Here is a 27,708-nt window from a genome sequence, read left to right on the forward strand (position 1 = left end):
TATCCCGGACTTTCGCTGTTTGGGAAATCCCCAGCCCAAAAGCGTAGTTGAGCAGCATTCCCCCCCCCCCCCCCCCCAGTTCCTTCTCTTCTGTGAGAATCGCTTCTTGGACACAGTTGTAGGTGTTCCTGCAGGTAAGTTTGTTTCTTAATTTCTTGGCTGATTTCAGTGTATTTTATGTTCGTGTTAATGTCTTGTGTTGGCATAGTGAACATTTAATTATTGCAGCCTGCTTTTTTGGCCACGTCTACGTTGTGTTATGTTGCTTTTGTTCAGCTGGTTTGACCACAGACATAACCTGTGGTAACAGAATCAACAGAATCAAGTTTCCAAAATATTAATGCTAACGAAAAATAAATAGGAAACAATACTGTTTGTGAGGTTAGACCCATGCCATCATTGTCTAAAGGCTTATTTGTTGTTATTTTTTTCTAGTGTTATTTTTATAGTATTATTCTATTTAAGCAACAGCCTGTGATAATTATTCAACATTTAAGTTTGATTTTCTTAAATCAAAATGAGCAATCAAACTGAATTAACCTCCTGAGACCCAGACAATGTTTTAATGTGCATTTTTAATTTCTCCTTGCTAGTTGTAACCAGTAGCACCTAATAACTATGGGAACTAAGAAATGTCTTTAAGCAGGAAGTAGTTTTTGAAAAATGTCCTTGTATGAGGACAATGAGTGTAGATTATATAATTAATATATGATAAAATATAATTAATATTAACCATAATTAATACAATTACAATTTCCTTGTACTGTAAAACAAAAGAAAGTCACCAGTATGTATCAAACAAGTGTTAAAATCTTGAATTACATGCAAAAACTAATGCAACAGTGAATTTTTTAATATTTCTTAATATTTGGATCTCTATAGCGCCACCATGGAGTTAGATTGGGCTAAGTTTTCTGGGCTGGAGTCTTAATCCTACTGTCAGTGCTCATACCAAGTTTCATAACTATGAAACAGTTGTGGAATTTTTTTATAAGCTTGGAAATTCATTGGATTGTCATTCAGCCATGTTTTGATGTAACCACAAGAAAAATAAGTAAAGGTATAGGAGACAAGGCAAAATACCAATTTTCAATATTTGAAGGAGAATCATTTTAAGTGGTTTCAGAAAATTCAAAACAGTGGGTATCCATATCATTATGGTTCATTGAGGCAAGTTTGTTCTTTGTGAGGAGAGACAAGTCTCTAGGGCAGGGGTTATGATTTCTTAATAACTGCAAATTCAATTGACAATGGTAGTGCCTCCACATGACAAATCACCACTAAATCTGGTACTGCATTGTAGGGTGAAACCCTCTAGCAAAACACCAAGTTTAACAAGAATCAGCCGAGAGGTCAAGGAAGAACACAGAAAAGTAATAGATGAGTGTAATAGAATAAAAAATGGTGGCCAATTCAAGATGGTATCAACCCATACAGCACATATATATGTTTCTAATGAGGCCTGTTGACATTGCTGGAAAGGAATTGTGATTTGTAGTGAATTTAAAAAAAATAGTTGGATCTCTATAGCGCCACCATGTGGTTGGATTGGGCTAAAACCTTTAGGCTGGAGCTTACCGCTAATGAAAATGCACACGCCAAGTTTCATAACTTTATGTCAAACAGCATTGGAATTATTAGCATATTTACGATAAACCATGCCCACTGCAAATTAATTTGTTCAACATTTGGCCATATTTTGGCATTACTCGTTGCTTGGACCCATAATAATAAAACTATTAAAATGAAAAAATCAATGTAGACAAAGTTTTCATGTAAAATAATAATAAAAAAGAAATACACACACAGATTGAATAGTGAGCGTGGAGTGTGATTCATAATGCCAGCTAGTTGCACGTTTTGTACTCTATGTAAGAACTTCATGGTAATGAAGACCCATATTGCAATTAATAGCATGCTGGCTCATGACTATCACTAAAAAGTGTCAAATTTGCATGCCAGACCAAACAAATATCTCCAAGTGTAAATAAACAGATTCAACATCAAAACTTAATGCAGTTTCATCATCATCATCATCAGCATCATCATCATGATAATCACAATATCAATGATAAAAAACCATAAAGAGATTTAACTTAATGAAGCAAATATTATTGTTTGAAGTTCACAGTTGATTTATCTGACATTTCACAAGCTGCCCACACAGATCATCTTTAAATCCCTTCATTTATGTACATGCCTCCCTTGTTGATAAGCAAAAGTCAGTAAAAATGTTTCTCAGCATAACAATCAACCACTTTGTACATGTGAAATGCAATACGTATGGGTGCCTGCGATTTTGTAATGATCTCAAAGGATTTTGCCAACAATTTAGCCATATGACTTATTGTTTCCTGTGTGTGTGTGTGTGTGTGTGTGTGTGTGTGTGGGTGTGTGCGTGCGTGTGTATGTGTGTGCATGCATGCAAGATGCATATGAGGACTCATTTGTTTGCTGGCCTATTTTTCCAGAGTATTTTAAAATGTTGACAGCTTTTACATTTTTTTATCCAGTTCTATATTCAGTGTGATTGGACTTATCAGCCAATACAATTTAATGGTTCAGCCTATTACTTGGTTGTATTTTCTGTATAATTTATAATATGTTGTGTTGTCAAAACACATTCAGCATAGATGTATAATTTTTGTAAGGTATCAGTACTCATGCAAAGCAGAAGTAACATTTTCTAATGCAGGTAACATAAGCAGGCCATTGGACAGAAGCCTTATAGAGTAAAGAAGTGTTGTGTAAGAATACACTATAAAGCCCAGAACATTCATTTGGCCAATCCATAAAGTGTCCCAGTCATGCAGTTTTAATGGAAACATGAACACAGAGGAATTTACTAAGTACGACTCTGTCAACAATGAGCTATTGTCAGACTGTAGAATTCCAATCATCACATTGTTAAAAAAAAGTCCAAAGTTTTAAAACCCAACGACCCAAGTGCTACTTTTAAACAGACGATGGTTTAGAAATAGCAGTATTCAGAGAGGAAGTGCGACCGTTTCTTTGTGTCAAACAGGAAATAGAATAAAGAATGAGGGGATCCCCAGCATCTTTATTTGGAACTGTATGGCCTGTCGCAATTCGCCTCTCTTCTGCGCCCCCATCTGTTTGCGCCCCGTATCTCTGTGACCCTATTTGCAACTTGCGATGTGTGTGCTGGCATTCAGACAGGAAGTACTGGTGTTTTTTTTTGTATTTGGTATTTGCATGCTGGCATTTAAAACGGTCCCCTAGTTATTGCGTTATTGACAGCTCGGGGCTGTATTGAGGGGAGAATACGGTAACTGATGTGCCACTGATCTGTGCTGTATTACTCACTCATATTTAACATCCAACATCATAGTCACACACTCTCTCATGACTCGTGGTCCAGACACATTTTATAAGGGGGGAAAAACCAATGATGTACACATACTTAAAATAAATGAACATGTCCTCAGTTTTGCATAAAATAAAACTGCTAAGTGCTTTTCTTTTGCCAATTGCTTTATAAATGGCCTTAATATTTTTTCACCAATACAAACATTTAATAAATAATAACACTTCTAGCTATTATTTGTGGCATTCTGGACTCTTGGCCTGTAGCACCCTGTTATCTGTTGGGGTTCCCTAGATGAATTTGGGGCAGGAAATTGAATTATTTATTTATTTATTTTCCAATTTGAAGAATATTTTGTTTAGATTTACTTATTTGATACATATATTTTAGACTTCCAGATATGATATACTTCAAACCTTCAACCTCAGTACATGTCTGATATAGATATAACATCCAATTTTAGACATGTTTCCTTGTATATCTACCAGTGTGTTAAATAGCCACTGCATTCTAGAGGGTGTTGGGCAGTTAATAATTTTTCAGGTGGTAGTTCTCTACAAGAACATGGCCATTTTAGGAGGACTTCAGATGAAGTAATAAGGGAGCTCTAGACCTGTGATTTTAAAGAAACATTTCTTTCATAACTCTTATCCAAAGGACAAAAAACCACCACAGCAAGAAATATTCACGTTTATCACATGTATATCAAGGAGCAGCAAGAAAACATGTAGCCTACAGACCCGCCAGGAAATTGTAAATGAACATTAAGCTTGGACACCAAATATAAGACAATAACAGTCCCTTTTTGAGATTATGCATAGCGCCTCAGATTTGAAATTAAATTTCAGATTGAATTTAATTCGAAATGAAATGCATTGGGGCACAGTGTCTATTCTTCAATTTTGCCATGCATTTCCTTGTTTACTTAAGTATATAAAACACATAGATGTCAAAGTCAGTCTACCAATAACATACACCATCAATAAATACATTTATTTATGCCTAAGGTCTAGACTTGTTTTAAAATTATTTCTGTTTGAACGGCTGATTTCACATTCATGCCTGCAATTCGAATTGAATACTGCAATTCAAATGCTACATACCAGCTTTAAAATGTTTCACTACATTCTAAAATATTACAGACACTTAGCCTACATATTAAGTTGCATTGTATATAATTACACATTTCGCCAATATAAGTGACACATCTCTTAAAGTATGCAAATGTGGTCAAAATATATTGAATTGTGCTGCCAAAATTTGAAAACTGCACAGAAGTTGAACATCAGGACCACGCGTGTCTGCAAAGAGATATATACTAATGCAATACAATGCAGTGCAATGCAAAAATAGACATTTGATATAAAATGTATACAAACCCTATACCCTATACAAACTCAGCTCAGGAAATGAAATAGAATGCATGCATGGAAAAAATGAGAAAAAAAGCTAAATCGTGATTTTTAAATGACTGAATTGAATTCCATCTAATGTTTAGAATTGCCCGAACTGGAATGGAATTTACCCTAATCATAGCAAGGATTCTACATGCAATCAGTGTCATTATCATTGTTATTGTGTGCCTATTTGACAGATTTCGAGATAAATGACCACAATGCAGACACGTCAACACAGGAGCAAGACACGAACGTGCAGATAGAACAGCTCAACCTCAAGCGAGCATCAAGCGGGGGTAGTAATATAATTTTAACGGTACCTTATTGCTTTAAGAGTATGCGGAACGCCTCATAATTGTTTTTATGGGCATTATACCACTGCACGATGCATATGGTGTTGGTGCTATTATACAGAATTGAATACCAATGGGGGGCAATTAGAAGACATGCGATGCAGGTGGAGTAGCCTATCTGCTGAATGGTGGGGTATGAGGCCTATGGTATATTGGCCAGTTATATCTTCCATCACAACGCGATCCACGGCTCTCTGATTATAAGGGTACAATTTCGTCGAAGTGTGTAGAAGTACAAATGTAGGCTATGCTCTGAGCATGGTTTTTAGAGGCTACCTTCCGTGTTTGGCCGCGTATCTCTGTTCACAGAGAAATCGGTGTACCCGACCAAGGTATAGCACGACGTGCACCAAGGCTAAGTTACATTTACTCAAGACAAATCAATGTCTGGGTGCGTGTTTGCTGTGAGATAGCTAGTGTCACTGTCCTTGTTAGACAATGCATTCGCAGTAGGCTAACTGCTGCTCTTGCTGTCGGAAGGAATCTACCCGCCACAGGCCTAGCACGCTTTGTCCATGAATTTTACACAAATTTGGGCAATAAAAACATATGCACAACATCTTTCAGATTTTAAATAAATTGCCCTTGTTTTGTTATAATTTTGTATATTTTTGTTACAGTGATAATGTGTCTAACAACTGAAAAACGAACACTTGCATGAATTCGGTATTCAATGTAAAAACACGGTTCTTTAACACTATCCAGCTTTAACACCCCACAGTTTAAAGCACCTACTCCTTTAAGATACTCGCGCTGAGTATTGGGTGGTTCGCCTGTCAACCACAGCTGTTCGGCTACATCGAGGTGGAATTTCCCGTGTTACAACACGGAGCGACACTTCCGCAATCCCGCTTCAACATAGGGACGAGCAGACTACGGTGAACGGTACTTGTATCTATTATCATTCCGATTCTTCTCTTCCTTCTTCATTATCTTCTTATTTAACGACTGTGGTTCATATCCAGCTTCATTTTATGCGACATAAAATTTATGTGATATATGTAATGTGGATGGTTGACGAGATAAGGTTTCTATGTGGTGACTTCGTTTGTTGCCTAGATGTGATGTGATGCTACATTGCTAGTTACCGAGCACTAGCTAACGTTATCTGGCCGTGGGGATCATCAGATACTATTCAGCAAGTAAGACATAGCTAATCTAAGCCGTGTCTTGTTAACCACTCCAACATGAAATGCTGTAAAATACAAAGCTGTTGCTTGCTCGAGAACTCTGTTTACCATCAGTGCAACGTTAGCAGGCTGGCCGTACAGTATCAGTACAGTGCTGTAGCATGAAGACAAATGGCTTTCGTGAATGTTAGCCTGCTTTTAGAATTGTATTGTATTTGCAGATTAGCACTGCAATCATCTAGCATAGCTAGCTATCACTGAATATACAACGTTGTCAAGAGAGTTGAGGTTACTAGGCAGTACACACTTGGCACGTGTTTGTGTGCGTGCGCGTGCCACATTTCTATAAGACAAATTTCTCTGCAAGTTCTGATGTGTGTGTTTTCTGGGCCTGTTATTTTACAGTTTAATTACTGTACAGCATGCATTGCTTTTCATATGTTTGCTGACTCTGTGGCTCTGAAACGGAGATGGCTTTGTCAGTCTTTGGGTCCCTTTGGTTCAAAATTAATTTGGACTCATCGATCACTGAGATATATGTACCACAGTTGCTATGTACTTTAACAGTGGATTTTACTGCTGTAAACACTTGTAATCTCGTGACTGAAGACAAACGTCTTCATTCATTTTCGCTGGCCCCTGGCATGCTGTTTAAACATGGCAACAATGACAGGTTTTATGTGAGGACATTTAAAAAAAAAAAAAAAAAAAATTACTCCGGTATGCTGCATGTGCAGTACTGGCGCAAATGATAGAAACGCTGCTTAAAGAAGAAGTTCAGCACTTTAAACGATAATCTGTGCCCTTTCTTCTTCTGTTGTTGTTTCTCGGAGTCATTTTCATCAGTGAAAATGTTTTCGAAACAGTTATGTTCTTGACCACATGTGGGAATAACATTATGTGACCACCAGTAATTTGAAATAAACTATACAAGCCAAAAACAAGCAACAATTTTTTATTTCCATGAATGTTATAGCCTAATTCCATTTAGAAAAATACAATACAAAGAAATACATGTTCAAGCTGACGATAAAATGTTCAACGGTAAGATACATTAGATTGTTCAATTATGTAGGAACTAATACATATGGGAATGTGTAGTGATTCTGACTTGTTTAATGCTAATGTTAATTATTTCTTCATTTTTGTTTTATTTTGATATGACTTTTATTGCGCATGACATTTATGATGCCAAAAACACAAATGGAAGCAAATTATTGCATTCAGTGTCAAATGAATTTGTTTATAAATGCTCTGTTTCTATAATTTGTGACAGTGCTGAATGTATTACATGACCTCAGATTTAGGGAGATGTTAGTCCCAGTGCACTGTCCTGTGACTGGTAAAGATTAGTTTAGATGCTTGTGCTTGGTGTGTCTTGCCCTTGTGTGGTGTTTGGCTCCCATATAGTGGCCTTCGAGTGCCTTCAGGTGGAGAGTGTCCACACTTGAAATTTAAATAGTTTTTCTCAAAAGACCCTTTAATTAAACCACCAATCCTATATTTATACACAAAGTCCTCTTATCAGTGAGTACATTAAAATACTGAACATTTTTCAAATTTTAAGGAAAGTTAAAAATTCTTTAAAAATAAATGGAAGTGTACTTTATTCATGGAAGTCTGATATTAAAGATTTGATTAAATAAGTACAACAGTACAATGTCTAGGAATCCTGCCTTGAAATTAGCTTGGAACTGAACGAAACAGTTCGGCGGGTTTTTGTGGATACGTATGGTGGTGTATGTAGGTGCGTGAATGTTGTGTGTCCATACGTATGTGTGCACCTGGGGTAGGCTATACGTGTGCACGTGCGGTGTGTGCACGTGTGTCAGTGTGTATGGCCTGGGCATGCGTCTTTCAGAGGAGCTTCCATCAAGGCGCGTTAGTTGGGTTTGTTTAGGCATTGACGGAGCTGTTGTTATGTAAGATAACAGTCTTGATTGAGTCCATTTCCCTGGAACCTCAGCCGCCTCAAATAGTCCAAACATATTTAATCCTGTGATGAGGTCTTTCACAGGGGTCCAGCGGATGGGACGGTCATCCTGCACTGAGATGCTGCACAGGCGTACGGGAGCTCGGGCAGGTATAGGAGCTTGCAGAGGTGTTCCCGGGATGGCACAGGAGTACACGGAACTGGCATCTCTCTTTCTCAGAAAAGGAGGCGGTGTGAATTCACGTTTCGTAGCAATATACCAAGGAGCATTGCTGTAGCAAACCCACATTCAAATCACAAAGTCCAGTGCTATCGACGTGGAAAGCACAGCAAACAGGAGCATTCAAATGCTGGTGTAGATGTTAATTAGAGAGACTTATGGGGCGACAGAGTGGAGAAAATAAAAGCGTATGTGGAGTATGTTCCTTACGGTGATGACTAGCGGACAGTGACCCATCGGTCCCACTATACGTGTCTCTAATGGGCTGTCTGCCGGTCTGTTTGACTATATGTGTGTCTGGAGGTCACTGCATTGAGTGTAGGTCTGCATGCCTGTACGTCTCAGTGGCAGTGGATCTTAACCAGTGTTTGGCTGCACACAGTGCCGCTGCGATGCTTCTCTTTCTTATTGTTTGGAGACCTTTTCATGTTAGTGAGAAAACGGAATACACCAGTTCTTGCGCTACATTTAACACTGCACTCCCAAATTAATTTGCTACTGTATGTAAAGTGCTTTATCCTCAGTCTCCCTCCTGAACCTACTGTGGCACTTTGGGCTGGTTTCCCGGACAAGGATTGAGCCTAGTTCAAGACTAGGTTTAAGACTAAGGTTCCCTTTTCGGTGGGTACCTCCATTGGGGAAATGTTTTTACTCCAAGACTAGACTTAGCCTAATCTTTGTCTGGGAAACCAGCCCTTAATGTTATGATGCAAGTCTGTATAATCGCTCTGATGACTGTTTGTGTCCCTCTTGAACCTACTATTGCACTTAATGGTATGGTGTGAGTTTGTATAATCGTTCCTGCTTATTTTTGTGATTCTGATAACTTTGTGTTAGCTATATTCTCTGAATAATCTTTTTAATGCACTTTTTTATGACTTACATTTTATTGAACTTTTCTCTTATTCAACTCACAATAACACATTAATTTACATTATAACAGATACTTACCCACCAAAGACTAAGACAGAATACTGCTAACACTTATCCAGAACCACAAAAAACATCAACATAGGGGGAAGAAAATACAATAAAATATGCAAATAATAATATTCCCGCATTTTCCATGTCAACATGCATACCAGGTCCCGTAATGACATAAAATGAAATTTCCTTGCTATGTCTCTCCCACATTCAGCTCTTCTATAAAGCGGTGCTCCCTCCCCTGTCCACATATAAGCCCACCAGTGCAGGATGAAATATTTAATGCACTTTAACAGACTTAATTAAAATTTAATGCCATTACCAACACGTAGCTAGAGCATTCAAAAAGTTTTTTTTATGTTGATTTTACTAAGTTGTGTGACAGCAGTCTCATAATTGAAGTTCCCATAAAGAACCAGCTTAGAGCTTAGCTTAGCTGTCCATGTGTTGTCTGCTCTTTCCATTTGTGTTTCCAAGGGCCCACAGAAGTCCCTCATGTATAATTAAAGTTATTGTTTTCAGCTTGTGAGAGAGATTGATAGCTACCACCCTAGAGTCTTTTAATTTGGTAAGGTGTAATGTCTTCTTGTATAGGGTTCAGGGATTAAATGACTATACTATTCATTGGTGCTGATACTGCTTGCATGTAATGCCTTGTCCAGCTCTTGAAGGTGAATTGTGGATTGTGTTCATATAGCACCTTTCAGAGTCTCAAGGCACTTCATAGTAAAAGGGAGTTAAAATTGCAGTAAACCACCTCCAATGTGTAGCACTGTGTGCTTAAGTAGATTTATACAACTGGCCAAAGGCATAATTCAACTTTAATATATATGCTGAGCTGTGTAATTTACATTTCTGAAACTGATTTGTAGATTAAGCAATTACAGACTGACTAAATGTCACTGACCTTTAGTTGTTGGTTGCCCTTTCTCTCTTTCACTCCATGGTTTTACTTTGACCATCTTTTTTCCAATATAAACAGTTTATATTTCCATATTCCACATGAAGTAACTATGGCACAGCTGAGTAATTTCAAAGGAACTCTTTAGCCAGTTTGGCACGTTAGCAAGGCTGTCATGAAAACACGATGGTTTAAGCGCTAAGGCTAGGCTATGTCATTACAGATATGGATGTAGCTTCTCAGGCAGCGTCTGAATGGCTTATTTTCACATGTAGCATTTGCTTATACATGTTATTTCAGAGGTTTTGCATCTTCCTCCTCCATAGACTTCCTTTTGTTCTGTAAATGAGGACCTGTGAAGTCTTTTTGACGAACTAATCGTATCTGTAAAAAATAAGCCGCAGAGAACTGGCTCAAAAGGCAAGTTAAAAATGAACGGATGATATGAACTGTTCCTTCAAACAGGCAACAGGATCGGTTTCACACAGAAGAGAATATTGTTTTCAACAGGATAATGTGGTTAGTGTGCGATGTTTAACCCAAAAAGTGGATTCATTCATGGCAAATGCCTTCACGTAAGTCTGGTCTTGCTATTTTATCACTTCGCTGGGGGAGACCTCCCATGGTACCACAGTTTTACATTTCATTATGTCCCGATTCATCTGGAAAGATTAGGCAAAAATCACATCCCTCCATTTCCTAGCAGAGCTTCAGTACGTCCTCAAGCTCAAGACAGAAGGTGGGAGTTATGTTGTGCTATGGAACATCTATGATGTCACATAGGGGTGATGTTTGTCACTGTGAGAGAGCACACCTTATCTTGAAGTTTTCGTGAATGAACGCACGTCCACTGCAGCGGCTTGGTTGTTTCATACCTCCCCTCTTAGAGAGATGGAGCTACACCTGAATATACTGAAGCATGTCTTTCATGGTACTTTCAGTATGAGTGCACTGAAATTAGGCTGTTCCCCTGCTTGACAACATTTCCTCTTCCACAATGTCACAATCCGAGCTTGTAATTATAGATTCAAGAGCATTGAGCAATCAAGGACATTCTTCTGTGTCACGCACAGCAGACGTCATTACCGCTGGGTTAAAGTCTTCCAAAGCAATTGTCGAACCGTAACCATAATAACAAAAGTTCTTTCCGTGAAAACAGTGACATCTGCTGGAGACTGTAAGCATCTGCGCTTCGGTTCCAGCAGGCATGGCTACTGTGCGAAATGAAACTGAATCCAATTGCTGGACCAGGGTGAATTTTCTTAAGGCATCTCAGAGTTGGAGTGCTGATCTAGGATCAGTTTTCCCCTGTTCATGTTCTGATTGTAGATATTACAAGCAAAAATAATGAACTGATCATTGGTCGGCACTCCTCCTCTTGACTTTTCCCTAGGCCCAGAGCTTGGGGTCTTCCTTAAAGCTCTTTTTTTTCATATGATCTGTTGCCTAACCACTTGTTTCATTAGGAAGGCTTATCAATTTTATATATGTGTGTGTATATATATATGTGTGTGTGTGTGTGTTTGTGTGTATATATATATGTGTTTATATATGATATATGTATACATGCGTATATATAACCTATATGTATGTGTGTGTAATTGTATCTATTTTTAATTTTTAAAATTATCTTAATAGGAAATAACCTTTTGATCAGAAAAATAACATTTTTCGGTTCCCTTGATGCCCCTTGGTATATGACAACTTGGACATGACGATAGCCAAAGACAAGGATTTCTTGATCAAAGTTCTCCCCTCGCTCAGTACTGAAGTTTAGGTTATTTCCTTTGCCCTCCCCCAGCCCGTATGAATGAAATTGAGAGAGTGTGGAAATGACCCAGAAGCCCCTAGGTCCAGTGGAGCAGATAGGGAAAGGAAAGTGAATGTAATCGTGGATGAGTGAAATGAAAACAGTGCAGGTCATTTGAAATGGATTTCCCCTCCCTTTCTGAATCTCTGATTCACGGACTTTGAGTCCTCCAGTCTATAGGTATCTGACTTCTGAGACTTTGACTATCTGAACCCTCCAATTCCTGAGTTCTGAGTCTATTTGAGTCACCTTCTAATTTGGCTAGGTGTTGGGATTTCAGGGATAAGGGAAAGCACAGTTCCCCTCTCCAAGCGGTGGTAATGAAACTAGAAGTAGTCGATAGTGAAGTCCCAAGTCCAACGGAGCACACAGTGTATCATGCCCTGTGTAGTAAACATTCCCATGTGAATAGCCATCATTGTCAGGTTGTTTTCACTGCCTATCACGTGAACTTTTTAACCTAGGTTCATGACACAGGAGCCAGCCCCAGACCAGGGGGCTGTGGGTATGTGATGAGGGGCGTTACCATGGGAGGATTTGCTTTTGGTTTCATTTACTTAGAAAAAGAGGACTTTGCTATCTGACCGTGGTGTTTGATGTAAGCGCAGTACACTCTTCGCAGCCACTCTGACGGGACTGGACCTCTGCCTCTGGTAAAGCTGATAATCTCGCGCTGGGTGCCCTCTCTGTTTTTTTTCAGTGTTGTCCTGTGAAATGGTTGTAAGCGATTAAGCGATTCTATGGAAGCTTGACGAAAGGTCTTTGTTACCTGTGCGTGACACGCTCGGTTTCCGATGGCTAACTGAAGCAGTTTTTTTGGCTGGAAAATGTGCTGCGGGTCAGTCGTTCCGGAGCTCTGTTGTCAGTGTGCTGATATGAAGACTACCACGGATCCCTAGAACTTCCTGTGAAACGTATTACTGTGGGGGAAGGGGGGGAGAATCTGTTCTTACTTTGGTTAAATACTCTTGATGTTTCTTTGAAAATTGTCTATAATGTGCGGGGACTTTACTAATGTCTGAAGGGTGTCTGAAGTTTGACCCAGTTCTGTTCCAGCTCAGCTACCCTCTCTCTCTGCTTCCAAATGCAGCTACAAGCCCTGGAGCTTCAGGCTCTCTTACACCAGCTGCCAGCTAGCAAAGATGCAGATGCACAAAGCCTGTGATTTTACTTGCGGGACACTGTGTCACACAGTCACTCCTGCGTTGTTATTGGAGCAGTTTTAGGTGGCTCTATAGCAGGAGTCTTCACTTGGCAACTCATTGTTTTCACCTTACGATCAACAAGTTGAGGTGATGTATTCCGTATCATCAACAGCTTTAGCTGATCAGTTCAGTGCTAGGGAACTACAAACACCAGCAGACCCTGCTACTGTCTTAGATCAAGGTTTCCTGTTAACATTACGTGACTTACCACGTCCTTCCACAGTAGTATACAAAGGGTTTCCCAGGAAATGTCTTCATTCACCAATCAATGAAAAGGCTTAATCTGCCTGGGGCACATTGTGTTCTGTGAGAGGATCTGTATTCAGTATTGCCAAGAGGTTTTCTTCCCTCCTGTTCGTATTTTAAATTTTATTAGTTTATTTGATGAGTTGGGTGAATGATTTCATAACTGAAGAACCGAGTTACATCAGACTTTCCAACTATAGTGGAATTTTTTTGAGGTCTGTATGCAGGCTGCTGCTGTCCTCCCGCCCGCTCAGTTCTGGAGCGTTCACCATGTGGGAGAGCCTGTTCAGTCAGCCATTAAAACCACAGATTCCATATGCCCACCAGATACTCACCTCTGAAACATTACAGTTAGATGCATTGTTATGTAAGGGGGTTCTATACTGTAATGTTTCAGTGGAAATTCCTTGAGCATCTTGGGGGGGGGGGGGTGTTATAGAGTCTGCGTGAGTTCGTGTTTGTGGCAGAGCTGTCAGCAGGTGTCTGCGCAGTTTTCTGGAGTTCACCTGCTACTCTGCTGCTCTCTTTCCTGTGTGAGGACCCTGGTGTGCTCTGGGGATATGATCTGATCAGCAGGCCGATTTGCTGTATTGATAATGATTGTATGTGTGTGTGTGTGTGTGTGTGTGTGTTGTTCCTCTGTGCAGGGTTTGATGCAGAGTGTATGATGATGATGTGTGTGTGTTCTTCCTCAGTGCAGGGTGTGATGTGGAGATGATGATGATGATAATGATGTGCTTGTGTGTGTGTTCCTCCTTAGTGCAGGGTTTGATGCAGAGTTTGTGATTATGATACGTTGTTGTGTGTTCTTCCGTGCAGGGTGTGATCGGAGTTGGATATGATGAGCGTTTGTTTGTGTGTTCTTCCTCCGTGCAGGGTGTGATGCGGAGTTTGTGATTATGATGAGCGTTTTTTTGTGTGTTCTTCCTCCGTGCAGGGTGTGATGCAGAGTTTGTAAAGCCGTCCTGATGGAAGGAAAGGGGCCATTCAGGATCTACGACCCGGGTGGGAGTGAGGCCAGTGGCGCCTCCTACAGGCAGCTGGTGGAAGAGAACAGCTTACTGAGAGACAGGATGAAGGGACTAAAGAGCTTGGGTATAACACTATACACCATACACAATGCAGACAAGCCTGTGGCGAACCAGGACAGAACTACCAAAATGCACTATGTACTGTGTGAATTTCAACCAGAGGTGGAAAGTCCAGGGGTCAGAAAGTAAAAGTCTTGCCATATGTTTTTTCAACCCATGTGCTCAGCCAGCTGATTGCACTAATTAGTTCTAGCTCCTGGCTGAAGAATTGTGCTAATTAGCAAATCCACGTGATTGGATCAAAATATTTGGGAGGACTTCTACTTTCTGAACCTGGATTTTCCACCTGGTTAACACATAGGCTATTAAATTCACTATACTAGCTCGTCACGCACTTTGCTTTACATGTCACGAGCAGAATTTTTAAATTGCATTCCTGTCAGGAAAAGTACAAAATAATGCACTTGGAAAGCACTGAAGAAGAAGGAATGTGCCCAGGCCTGATTTTTGGCGGGATTGGCGGTGTCGCGTGGCCGCGTGTGACGGGTTTGGCGAGCGGGGCGTGTCCCGTGTGATGAGGCGGCCGCGTGTTTGACTTGGGCAGGACGCATCTCTTCCTGTTCTGCGGTCACGGACTTGGAATTTAGCTCTGATGAGCACAGTGATTAACTGAAACCATATAGAGCCTCAAATAGACTCAAATAGAGCCTACACCTGTGAATGATCTCAAAGCTATGCAGGCCTATTTGGTGTGTCGTATCATGGGTTTACATTTGATCGACATTTATGTATATTCTTCAATATTTAAAAAAAAAAAAAAAAAATTCAATGCTTAACAAGTGGGGGTACCCTAGGAATGCTGGTGATTGTCCGGGGTATTTCGTCCAGGGAACGTTTGATTGGTCTTGTCTTGCGGGAGTACTATGATTGGTCCTGTTGTGAGAGAGGGAGCTGCGATTGGCCCATTCTTGTCAGGGAGACCTCTGAATGGTCTGTTGTGGTGAGGGGCAGCTCTAACCGGCTGTCCCCGTGTTCTGCAGGCCACCTCCTGGAGGAGTCGCAGCAGGAGGCTTCGAAACTGCGTCAGAGGGTGGAGGAGCTGGTGAGGGACAACGAAACCCTGAGGTCCTCCACCTCCTCCTCGGCCTCCAGCCTGTGCGTGGCTCCGCCCATTCAGGTCGACATCCAGGGTACGTCGCCCGCGTCACTGCCAAGCTCGCCTGAGCCACACCAGTATGAACTCAACAGAAGAAAATGTTCTTCAGCTTACTAGTGTTCATCAGATAAACCCCAGTGTATTTATGCCACAGTTATGCAATATGTGCATTACCTTTTGTGTGTACATTATGTAATATTGTGTGATGTGTGAGGAGCGAGCGAGATGAAGCAGAAGGCATTGTCCGCTTCGTAAATTGTCGTTAAGCTCTGCTTCAAAAGTCGTGAGGTCTCGCTCTGCTCTCTTTTTAGCGTGTGTTTTACGGAACGCGTCTAATAGTTGGCTTTCATGTGTTGTGTGGGTTATTCCAAATCTTCGCACATGTCCTTTGGTGGGTAATTAGGCTTCGCGTGGCCACAGAGTAATGTGGAGAAACTAGCTGTGGAGTGGTAGGGCTGCATAACTGTGACATAGGAGAGTGAAAGCATGTATAGAAACACGTAGGCTATACGCGCTTTATCATTGTGGCAATTTTCCATTTGAAGATGCAGAAAAAAATAATAATTTCCGATTACATTTCTTTCGAAACATTTAAAAATCTGCTGGCGAGTACCTCCCACCGGTAGTTACTATGGAGAGAGATTTGTTGTTGTGCAGTAGGACTGTGGTACTATGGAGAGAGACTTTCTGTAGAGCAGTAGGACTGTGTTACTGTGGACAGACTTGCAGTAGAGTGGTAGTTGTTTGACTTGCTGTAACTGTAACTGTGACTGTGATTGGCTGTGTGAGGCTGACTGGGTTCTTACCCCCTGCAGCCCAGGAGAACGCGCCCGGACCCTCCGGCGTAGACTCCGCCCAGCCGCCCACCTGCTCCTCAGGGCGCTCGGTCCAGCCAGAGTCCACCGTGAGTGTGTCTTAACTTTGTGGCCTTTTCAGCAGCTGCTGCTATTTTTATATATTCATTGGTAGTTTTATTCTATTATTGATAAATGACCTCTCTTAATTAGTTTTTGTTTGTTCTGAAAGTGAATATTACTGTCCTGATCAAAGGCAAGGAAAGTTAGATATATATGTATATGATCATACTGAAGCAGTGAGACCTCCTCATTAAAAAAAAAATGTTAATTAATTTTATTTATGCAGGAATAGGTTTCCTGTTCTTCAGATACTGTATAAAGATACAGACCAGACATACAAGGACAGAATAGAAAGGCATGTAGGTACTTCAGGGAAAAAGCTGCTATACAAAGACTAGAAAGTCAAAGAACAGGACAAGAGTAACTGCAAGGGCTTCAGTGGCTACAGATCTGATTCTGGGTCAACATGTGCTTGTAGTTTTGTCTCGAAGGCCTAAATAGCCTCGTGGACACTTCTGTGTGTTTGCAGGAAGGCTCGTCGGAATTTGAAGTGGTGAATATGGATGAAAAGGGGGTGTCCGGAGACGAAAAATCGGTAAGCGTTCATCAACCCCCCCCACCCCCACCCCCTCACTCGCCTGTTCACACCACTTCATAGCACCATTATTCCATCAACCCCCCGCTGTTCTGTTACCACTCTTCACTGTTAAGAAACTTAAACTTAGCCTCCCCACCCAACACCCACCTAATGTAGCATGGTTTCCATGACCATCAAACCATATTTTGGCAAGAAAACGGTTGTGCTCAAGCTTTGTGGCTGCTCGGCATTGGAGGAACTGTGTCACAGGAAGTGGGCTTGCAGAACAGATGAGGATGACATCATGCCAGCAGCGCGAAACTCAGCTGTTCACACCGCGTGTCTCAGACCGACTCGGTGACCTGCAGGAAGTGAACCAGAATCAGGAAAGCCCCAGGTTATATTTATTGTGCACACTGCCAGGGGAATGCAAGATTCCGGAAGGCTACAGAATCTATAATGCTAAGACATTCAAAAACAAGCAATGTTTACAAATGTAATCGCAGTTTAAATGCCTTATTCATTTAAAACGGATAATCATATAGAATTCAGCAGGTTTTGTTTGTAGTATTTCAGCTTATTTCAGTTTGGTTGCCCCAGGTTAACCAGCTTGTTTAGAAGCGTACGGTGGAATTGGCTGACTCGGGCGGGTGTATCGGAGTGGGTGGGGGGGGTGCGGTGCGGTGCGGTGCGGTGCGATAGACGCCGTGAGAACAGCCGACTGGAGCGAGGACGGTTTCGGTTTCTCTCAGAGCCTCTGGTCAGTGGCCACCGCTCGTCACAGACAGAGCGAGTGTGTGAGCGCCTGTCAGGTGACTCAGCAGGGAACCCGGGCGCCCACCCCCGCGCTCAGCCAGTCAGATGGTACGGCCCTGCCGCCTGTCACCTCACTGCCTTGCAGGGAATGCGTCTTCGGGAAAACCAGTATGAGTTAAACCGCTCCCCCGTTGTGTAAACACACACAGACACACACAACCAAATGCCACCACCTGTGAGCAACTTTTTTTATGACTCAGCACCAGGCAGTCCTATCCAATCAGACCGCAGCACTGAGGCTTCAATTACCACAGCTGACACAGACCAAGATCATTTTATCTGCGCTGGCGTCGACTGAGCGGGAGACTTTTTTTTTTTTCTCATTCAAACTTCCGATTCAGCTCAATTTCAGCTGTCACGGCTGCTCTAACGGCGTCCCCTTTCTGACGCTGCTGTTTGTTTGAGCGCCACGGCGTGGACGTTCGACTCTTTCCGTGCTCGGCTTCGTCCGACCTCCACAGCTGCACGAAACGTTCGGGGACTGTGGGCACCACCCGGTGACGCGCGATGGAGTCATGTGACGCGGGCGTCCCTGTCTGTCCGCAGGCCGAGGTTCTGCAGATGCCCAGGGAAACGCTGGGCCTGGCCAGCCAGCTGCAGAGGCTGGAGAGCTCCTTCAGCCTCTTCTCCGAGGAGTCCAACCCCAACCAGCTGCTGGCTCACCTGGGCCGCATGGCCGTGGAGTTCAACCGCCTTTCCTCCAAAGTGCAGAAGAACGAGCAGCGGACCTCCCTCCTGCAGGTGAGACGGCTTTACTTCCTGCCTCCCATCTGCAAGGGCTCGTAACTCCTACGAAAACCCTCCCGCCTTGAACATCTTTATAAAATGTATTCATACAGCGGTCATCAATGACGATCGAAAGTTGTAGCCATGTGGGGTCAAAGTTGAGGCAGGGCAACGAATGTTAATAGATTAATGAAGCGGCGTGCTAATGCGCTAACGCTGGCCATGGTTGATGTGTAATGCGGGGCGTTGATTAACGTGATGCAGTGCGCTGGCGGTACGTGTGATACCACGCGCCGCGGCACAGGCCTGTCTGGCCAGTTTCTAACTTGTCTGAAGGAAACGCCCCTGTCAGGACTCAGGGTGGAAGTCTGTACTTGTTAAGACGAGACAATGAATGATAAGGTTAATCACGTGTGACTTAAGCAAGTGTATCTGACAAGGCTAGGACAGTGCTACACCCAGAAAATGCCAGTCGATTGTGGAGGAGTAAAAAGCCTTTGTACAAAAATAATTGTGCACCGTCTGATATCTGCACAGAGGTATGAGGGAAAACCCTGAAACGCAGTGCTCAAATAACTATATGTGCTGAAAACATGCAGCCCTATAGATGTTGCCTTCTGAGAGAGTGTGTGTGCGTGCCTGTGTATGTGTGAAATGTGCATATATAAATGTGTGTGTGTGTGTGTGTATGCACATGTATAAATGTGTGGGTGTGTTTGTTGCAGACTCTGTGTGAGCAGCTACGCCAGGAGAACAGCGAGCTCCGTAAGAAGATGGAGGAGGACCTGCAGCACAGAAACCAAGACCTGGAGCTGCTGAGGTGAGCCCACTCGGCTCGGGCCTGCGCTCCATGTTAGCCGTGCGGCGCGGCGGGAGGGTTAACAGCAGACCAGGCAAAGTGCACATAGCGGAGTAGGCAGGAAGTGACTCGTCAGACGGCCCTTTTGGCGGGCTGGGATCTGACGATATGGGCTGGTGGAAAGAATGGCTTGACAGAGGCAGCTGTCAGAGGGGAGTTCCTCCTGTTGGCACATCTTGGCAGGGTCTTTCCACTGCCACCCCCCCCCCCCATCCACACAGGAGCCCAAGGGGATTGTGGGTGTTTCCCGCCGTGTTACGCCCTGGCGCTCGACTTCACTTTCGCTCTCACCGTCAGGCAGGAGAACCTGAAGCTGAGGAAGCTGGTCACCGGCAGCGATGAGCCCACGGGAAGCCAGGCGCAGGAGGCGGTCAAGGAAGACGTGGTGAAACTGGAGCCCCTAGGAGCCAAGATGGAGGCGGCCATGACTCAGCAGGTGAGCCAGTCTGCCTTTGAGATCCCCTTCAGTTTCTGATGTCATGGATAGCTGGGATAGCTGTGTACCTTGGCTCGCCCGGCTGGTTCTGGGCTTAAATTTCAGACCATGCTGGCCTTATGGTAGGAAATGCGATTTACTCATTCCGGTGCCATGGAGACCCATTTGAATGGTACTTCTATGGCAGTCCTATTTTTGCTGACCCTTCTCCAGAGATCACATGGTACAGATAGGAGATGACCAATCAATCAATTCTTGTTTATTAATGGGCCAGCATTCCAATACTTGCTTTTTTAATTAAGTTTTATATTCTGTTTTGCATCAATTTTCAAGCATTATCATATGTCCTACCATATAAATTTGATGATTTACTTTAGCATTAGTGTTCCTAATTTAATACTGGGCGCATGTTCACATTTGTGGCCTGATATTACCTGGAACACCACATCCCAGGTGATTTGGATGCTAGTTTGACTGTTAACCAAGCGGGCAAAACCAGGCTGTGCTTTTGAAGCCGGCTTTCTGGTCTTGTTGAGAGACGTTGCTCACCAGTGCCAGTGCGGTTGGCTTCAGTATAGGTGTTTCAGCCACCTGTTTCAATTATTTGGACAAGATGGGGTAAGATAAGTAATATTTTGTGAATGAATCAGGGACAGTTTGTGTCACTGATGAGTCACTGTGTTTCTCCTGCTTAATGGATGACTGGACATCATGTCCATATAAGGGTCCCCCTTTTCCCTACTGTGCCGTCTCTGGCTCCAATTTGTACAACGTGTCAGTGCCCACAAACTGCACTTTCCAGGCTTCAAAAGGCTTTTCACCAAGCCCATGGAGAGTCGATGAGTGATGTCACAGTGACTTGGTCCGTATTTTTTCTACAGTCTGCAGCTCCACAGATTCTGCCATTGCCCACTCATAGTGTGTGCAGCTGGACTGGCTGTGAGCTGGGTGTGGGCTGGGTGTGATGCTCAGTGATACTACTGTGATGTGTGTGGCCTGGTGGGTAGTGAGCCCATAGGGATTTGCTTGTGTGTGTACCGGGTGTGACGGAGGGCATCTGGGGTCCCTCCGGATCACTCTGGTCCCCGCTGTGTCTCCCAGCTCAGTCAGGCACAGGTGCGCCCCCGGTGGCCGTTCCGCAGTGTAGCCGGACTCATGTCCCGGTGTGCTCGGCAGTCCTTTGGAGTAAATCCGCAGTGTTGTTTTGCGTTCATGCAGAGCAGCAAAGCGGCGGAGAAAGCGGCGGCGAAGCCCTGCGACCCGGAAACGCAGGAGAAGAAGAGCAAGCCGTGCGACCCGGAAGCGTACGAGAAGAAGATCAAACTCCTGGAGAAGCAGAGGAAAGATGTGAGTCCCTTCTGTCAGAGAGAGAGAGAGAGAAAAGAGAGAGAGACTATGTGTGTGTGTGTGTGTGTGTGTGTGTGTGTGAGATAAAATGGAACAGTAATTACCAAATATTTTTAGAGTGCAGTAACGATCATTTCTGGCTTCCTTCTCTGGCCTTAACCAAGCCTGCAGTAATACTGTCTCTCCTGTTGGGGGCGACACAGGTGCTGGAAGTGAACAAGCAGTGGGACATACAGTGGAATTCCATGAAACAGCAGTTTGAACAGAAGGTAAGCCAACACACAGACACACACAGACACACACACAGGCACACACACACACAATGAGGTGCTCAGTATCTGGCGTGTCATCTCCCAGATCACAGACCTCAGGCAGCGGCTGGCGGACTCCCAGAAGGCCGTGGGGGAGCTGGAGGCGGAGCGGGAGCAGAGACAGCGCGATTACGACAAAAAGCTTCTGCTGGCAAAGTCCAAGATCGAGAACCTGCAGGTGAGAGCTTCCCTTTCTTCCTCCCTGCCTCTCTTCTTCCTCACTCCTGACAGTGTGCCACGCTCACCTCTGTTCACTCCAGAGCACTGCATCATGGGAACTCCTTTTCATATGGGCGCCAGTTCTTAATGCTTGAATGACAGTGCTGCTGACTTCATTGGTTGATAAGAGCTCTGTACTTCCCCTGTAGCAGCGCAAGCTTTCTGTTTCACATGGTGTTTATGGGGGTTATTTATGGAGGTTGTTTCCATGATGTGTGCGTGTGTGTGTGCTTTTGTGTGTGCGTGTGTGTGTGTTTTAGGAAGAGAAGGTGGTCTTTAGTACAGAGAGTGAGATGTGTGTGTGTGTGTGTGTGGGTGTGTACAGTTGGGTGGTGTTTTTAGGGAGAAGGTCTTTAGTATACAATTGATATTTTAGAGTGTGTGTGGTTTATGACTGGTGTGTGTGTGTGTTTTAGGGGAAGAAGGTCTTTAGTACAGAGAGAGTTTGTGTGACTGATACATGTGTGTGTGTTTATATGTTTCCCAGGGAGAGGGAAGTCTTTAGTACAGTGAGAGTTTATGAGACTGGTGTGTGTGTGTGTTTTAGGGGGTTAGGGTCTTTAGTACAGAGAGATTGTGACACTGATACGTGTGTATGTATGTGTTTCAGGGGGATATGGTCTTTAGTACAGAGAGAGTTTGAGCCTGATACGTGTGTGTGTGTTCTATGTGTTCAGGGATAGGTCTTTAGTACGAGAGGTGACTAAAGTGATGTGTCAGGGGATTGTTAGCAGAGAGTTTGATGATACGTGTGTCTATGTGTCAGTGGATATGGCTTAGTAAAGAGAGTTGAGCTGATAGTGTGTGTGTGTGTATCTATGTGTTTCAGTGGGATATGGTCTTTAGTACAGAGAGAGTTTGAGCCTGATACGTGTGTGTATCTGTGTTTCAGGCAGAGAAGGAGGTTTTAGGTACAGAGACCGGGGAGCTGAGGCAGAAGGTTCGCTACCTGCAGGACCAGCTGCTGCCTCTGAGTAAACAGCGTGAATATCAAGAGAAAGAGATCCAGCGCCTCAACCGCGTAAGAACCCTGCCCCCTGCCCCGCCCTCTGTGTGTGTGGATGGTTAACGTGTTTGTTTGATACATATATGTGTGCATGTTTGACGTGTTTGTTTGATGTATATATGTGTGTGTGTGTGTGTTTGACGTGTTTGTTTGATGCATATATGTGTGTGTGTGTGTGTGTGTGTTCGACGTGTTTGTTTGATGCATATGTGTTTGTGTGTGTGTGTGTCTGTGCAGGCCCTGGAAGAGGCCCTGAACTTGCACTCCCCATCAACGGCTCAGCAGCCTCAGTTTGGTAACCATGGGGATGGGTCGGGAGGTGCCCGACGTCAGGAGCTTCTGACCCAGATCGCCGTGCTGAAGGAGCAAGTAAGCCGACCCACTACTGTTATCACCTACATCCAATGGGCCTGCCTGGAGTGCCTGCTCTCACTCGGACTGGCCAATCAGGAGCTGTGGTCACTGTGTTAGTGGCACAGAATGTTGCCGCAGTAACAGTGAAAAGTTCTCATTGCTTATATCTGGTACAGGACTGTCTGCTTTGCAGTAAAACTTCCCAAGGCCTGATTAAATCGGTTGTATATAAAGGAATGAATGAGTGTGAGAATTTAAAGGAGTGATTGACCATGAGCATGTAAGGGAGTGATCAGCCACTTTCTCGCCCTTCAGGTAAAGATCTTCGAGGAGGATTTCCAGAAGGAGAGGAGCGACAGGGAGAGGATGAACGAGGAGAAGGAAGATCTGAGGAGACAGGTGGACAGGCTGCAGGGACAGATGACCAATCTGACCAATCAGGTTGGGGGCCATTTTGCTGTCCTTGTGTTTCAGCAGAGAGCTAAAACTCCAGTCCTGGAGGGTCTGTGCATTTCCTGCACCATAGATACAGCGGCCTGCTCGAAGCTTGTTTGGCCCAGGTCAGGGGCTCCAAACCCTGGTGCTGGAGGGCCCAGGGTCTGCTGGTTTTTGTTTTGACCTAAAAATCAGCAAGCAATGTATACCCAAGAACCCAGGTGAGATAACTGTAATCGACTGAATATTGATTAACAACAAAAAATGAAAGACCCTGTGGCTCTCCAGGACCAGGGCTGGGGACCCTAGCAGACCCTGTGGTTCTCCAGGACCAGGGCTCGAGAACCCAGCAGTGGCTCTCCAGGACCAGGGCTGGGGACTCTAGCAGACCCTGTGGATCTCGGACCAGGGCTGGGGACCCCAGCAGAGCCTGTGGTACTCTAGGACCAGGGCTGGGAACTCCAGCAGTCCCTGTGGTTCTCCAGGACCAGGGCTGGAGAACCCAGCAGTGGCTCTCCAGGACCAGGGCTGGGGACTCCTGGCTCCTGTAGTAGCTTGCTGAGCTGCTGCATGTTTAACTCAGTTTGTGTAGCTTCTGTGAATCATGTAAAGAAAAGGCTTTCTAACTGTCTGCTCTTTCCCCTGGGTGGCTCTTTCTGTTTTGTCTGGGGTGTGTGTGTGTGTGTGTGTGTGTGTGTGTGTATGCGTGCATGCTTGTGTGTGTGTGCGTGTACTTGCTTGTGTGTGTGTGCGCGCTTGTGTGCGTTTGTTTGCGCATGTGCGCGTGTGTGTTTCTGGTCTTCAGCTGCATCAGACGCAGAGTGAGTGTCAGAGAGAGCGTGCAGAGAGGTGTAAGCTGGAGAGACTGCACATGCACCTCAAACAGGTACCAGCACCCCTGCCCCAGTGAGCCTGTGCCCCCCTCTCACACTGCTTTACCCCTGAAACCGTCCCCACTGCTCCACCACTCACCCCCCACCCCCCATCTGTCTCTTCATCTCATTCTCATCTAAAGTCTAGAGAATGTGCGGTCAGTGGCCCCCGGTCCTGCATGTTCTGCGGTTAAGGATTTGGGGGGTTTTTATTTGTACTGATGTTGTATAGCTTGCTGACCGGTGCCCCCTTGTGGCACCCTAATGGAACGCTCCACACGGACTGTTTTTGTGCTGCTTAATCGTTTCGATTCAGACACAGGAACCTCTGTGTAATGTTGGGCCAGGTCTCTGGTTCATGTCATTCTGTTTATGTCCATCTGTCTGTGTTCATGGTGTTCTCCATTCGGCAGTCACTAATCCTGCCTGTGGGTGGAGCCGGTTACTACGTGGAAAGGGGCAGATGAAGATATTTTGTTTGGCACGAGATGATTGGTCTTTTCAGATTAGATCAGTCCAGCCTGTTGGTGTTATTACGTTCAGACATTTAGGAGACGTTCTTATCTGGAGTGATTTAAATCATTCCTATTTTTAACATGAAATCAAAGTATCTAGTTGGATGGAAAGTTAAAAATGGATAAATCTAAGTCACTGATAACAAGACCAGGTCAAAACCTAGTATATGGCTGGACCGGCCGACCAATGGTGTAACTTCATCACTCAGTCACAGACATTCGTGTTTGTAGGGCTGGCCCCGCTGTTGCGGTCCAGCCAAAAATTAAAGCAATTCGGTAAACACCTTGTTTAAGGCTAAAATGGCAGTGTCCCACCAGGGAATCAAACCTGCAATCTCAGAGCTACAAGCCCAGCTCTGCAGCCGCTAACCCCGAGGACACTGAAAAGGATTCCGCTGTAAAGTTTGGTGTGTTTTTTTAGGGGCAGCATGAGCGACGTACCTCAGAGCCCACGTCCAGCTCTGCCAACGGTCCCCTGAGCCCCCCCTACTGTGGGCCCTTCGCGCCCCCTGGCCCCCCCGCCCCGTCCCAGGGCTTTGAGGCCTGGCCCGGCCACTTCCCCCAGAGGATGCCCAACATCGGCCCCACCCACGGGCGAGACTTCCAGCCCCTTCAGCCAGTAAGCCCACCCCCTTCCATGCCCCCCTCCCAACCCCGCCCCCATTTTACAGATGACATGAGCCACATGCCGTGGGATGATGCACAGTGTCGCCATGGTTACCACACACTCAATTTCTCCCCCCGCCGTAATCTTCCATTTCAGGGGTTCCCCTGGCAGACTTCGTTCCCTCAGCCCCGAGGCGCAAGAGCCCCCAGAGGCCCCACGACCGCCCCAGAGAACACAGGTAAGCCCCCCCCCCCTTTCCCCTGCACACTGCCATGTTGTTTAGGGAAACCTTAACCATAAATACTCTGACATCACAGCAGACAAGTTTTATCTGTTTCAGAAGTCTCTATGGTTGTGATTATTGCTGTGGTGGATGCGCACGGAGGTGTATGTAAATGCGTTTCATGCTCTTCTCTGTTCACAGACGCACCTCCCGCAGGGTTTGGGAAGCGGGAGAGACAGAACATGGACCCTGGGAAGCACTAAGAGCTGCAGCCATGCGCTCTGGTGCCAGAAGCATGGAGCTGCGTAGGGGCACTTATTGTTGGGTTGGCATAGTGAGTGAATTCATCCTGAAATTTCCTACTGTATAGATATTGTAACGTAACATTGTTTATGCTAACCTTTTATAAACCTCTGTGAAATACCGTTTTTGCTGATTTAAACAAAAAAATATTATTGTAATACAGATCATTTATAGTTGATCTCGTTGTTAGTTATTCTGTATCAAATCCTGTATTTAAAGGATTCGAGATTTTGTTTTTGTTTTTTTTCTCCCTGGAAGAAATGGGCATGCTTCGTTAGAAGTGGGCAGAGACTCCTGTGTAATCGCACATCTTCATCCTGTGGTGTGGGCGCAGCAGACCTGGGTCAAATACGTATTTGTTTTGGATTCAAATACTTTTCTGTGCTCTATTGATCTTGCCTGGTGTAATTGAGCCAGCCAATATGACCAGAAGGTGGGATTTGCACTACAGCAGACAAGATCAGTAAAGCATAGAAAATATTTGAATCCAAAACAAATATGTATTTGAGCCAGGTCTGGGGCACAGTGCAACTGCATGTAAAGATTGCGTGACTGCTATTTGAATGCTCTTTGTTCTGCATCTGGTGTAACTGCATAAATAGTAGCAGGAAGAGTTATATATATATATTGGATTGCAGTTTTGCTAGGATTGAGTAGTGAATGCAAAGTTAATCACTAACTCATGGATTAATTTTGTTTGGCAAGCAACAGTGAGTCCACACAGAACACAGCAGTTACATTGAATGATCATGGGGATAAAATCATCTATTTAATATAATCTGTTCCTGATTTACATTTTGGAAATATTCATATTGTATCATTGATATTGTGATGTGTTCAGTACCATAGTTATTCCAAATAAGAAAAGGTTTTGGTGCTAATATGTGTAATTACCCAAACCACGAAGACCGATTAAATGACATTTTATGTGTTAATGGGTTAATAAAATTAATTGATTACCCCTACCAAAAAACACAGGCTTAACAAAAACATAATGTGTACAAGCATTGTTAACATTGTCTGAATGTTGTACACGCTGTTTTTTTTTTTTTTTTTTTTGTATGTTACTGTCATTGTCTCCCTCAATGTGTTCAATATAAAATATTACAGAATGATTCTACCCTGTTCTTGAATAAATTAATGATAAATGTTCTGGAAAGTGAAAATTCTGGAGGTTTTGTGGAGTAGAGCCCTCGAGTAGTCGTCGTCAGGGTGACAGAATACATGTCTGGCTTCACGGCAGCATGAATTATTCTTTTTATTTACCAATGGTCATGAGCAAGTGTTTCTTGTAATTTACCAGTAGTCGGAGGCACACTCTGTGTCCGGCTCCTTTTTTTGTACTCTACTTGCATAATAATAAATATATTGGGAATGTCATTTTTTTCCAGTTATTATTTTGAAGGCTTGTTGCATGGTGTTGTGCTCTGTAGTTTTGTGTTCATGCAGAGATGCACAGTGATGGCTTCTCTTATTTGGTTAGCCTAATAGTTTATTTGATGTGACGTTTTTTTTTTTTTTTTTTTTGGTAACTGCTGCTGACTGTATTGTGCCTTTGCTGAAAGTGTTTTCCTGTGGTCCAAGGCAGGAGAGAACCAGTGCTGGTGTACA

The 27,708-nt window shown here is 43.8% G+C and overlaps 1 protein-coding gene across 7 annotated transcripts; it reads left to right on the forward strand.

The window, feature by feature from the left end:
• Positions 1-27,477, forward strand: tnip1 (TNFAIP3 interacting protein 1). Of its 7 annotated transcripts, XM_064326421.1 has the most exons (18): positions 5,744-5,963; positions 14,385-14,542; positions 15,519-15,668; positions 16,450-16,538; positions 17,021-17,086; positions 18,431-18,625; positions 19,336-19,430; positions 19,767-19,905; positions 21,103-21,252; positions 21,456-21,521; positions 21,610-21,741; positions 22,675-22,803; positions 23,026-23,157; positions 23,458-23,583; positions 24,383-24,463; positions 25,386-25,583; positions 25,728-25,809; positions 25,996-27,477. In XM_064326421.1, exons 2-18 carry the CDS (start codon positions 14,416-14,418, stop codon positions 26,055-26,057), a joined length of 2,019 nt encoding a protein of 672 aa, XP_064182491.1. In that variant the 5' UTR covers positions 5,744-5,963; positions 14,385-14,415; the 3' UTR covers positions 26,058-27,477. The 7 variants fall into 7 exon arrangements, with proteins under 7 accessions (XP_064182484.1, XP_064182488.1, XP_064182491.1 ...); XM_064326414.1 differs by lacking the exons at positions 5,744-5,963; positions 25,996-27,477 and adding an exon at positions 1-134 and having other exon boundaries at positions 25,728-25,880; XM_064326416.1 differs by lacking the exon at positions 25,996-27,477 and having other exon boundaries at positions 5,766-5,963; positions 21,124-21,252; positions 25,728-25,880.
• The last annotated feature ends 231 nt before the right edge of the window (positions 27,478-27,708 follow it).

This window comes from Anguilla rostrata, chromosome 3 (assembly GCF_018555375.3).
Source record: "Anguilla rostrata isolate EN2019 chromosome 3, ASM1855537v3, whole genome shotgun sequence".
Taxonomy (NCBI): Eukaryota; Metazoa; Chordata; class Actinopteri; order Anguilliformes; family Anguillidae; genus Anguilla; species Anguilla rostrata.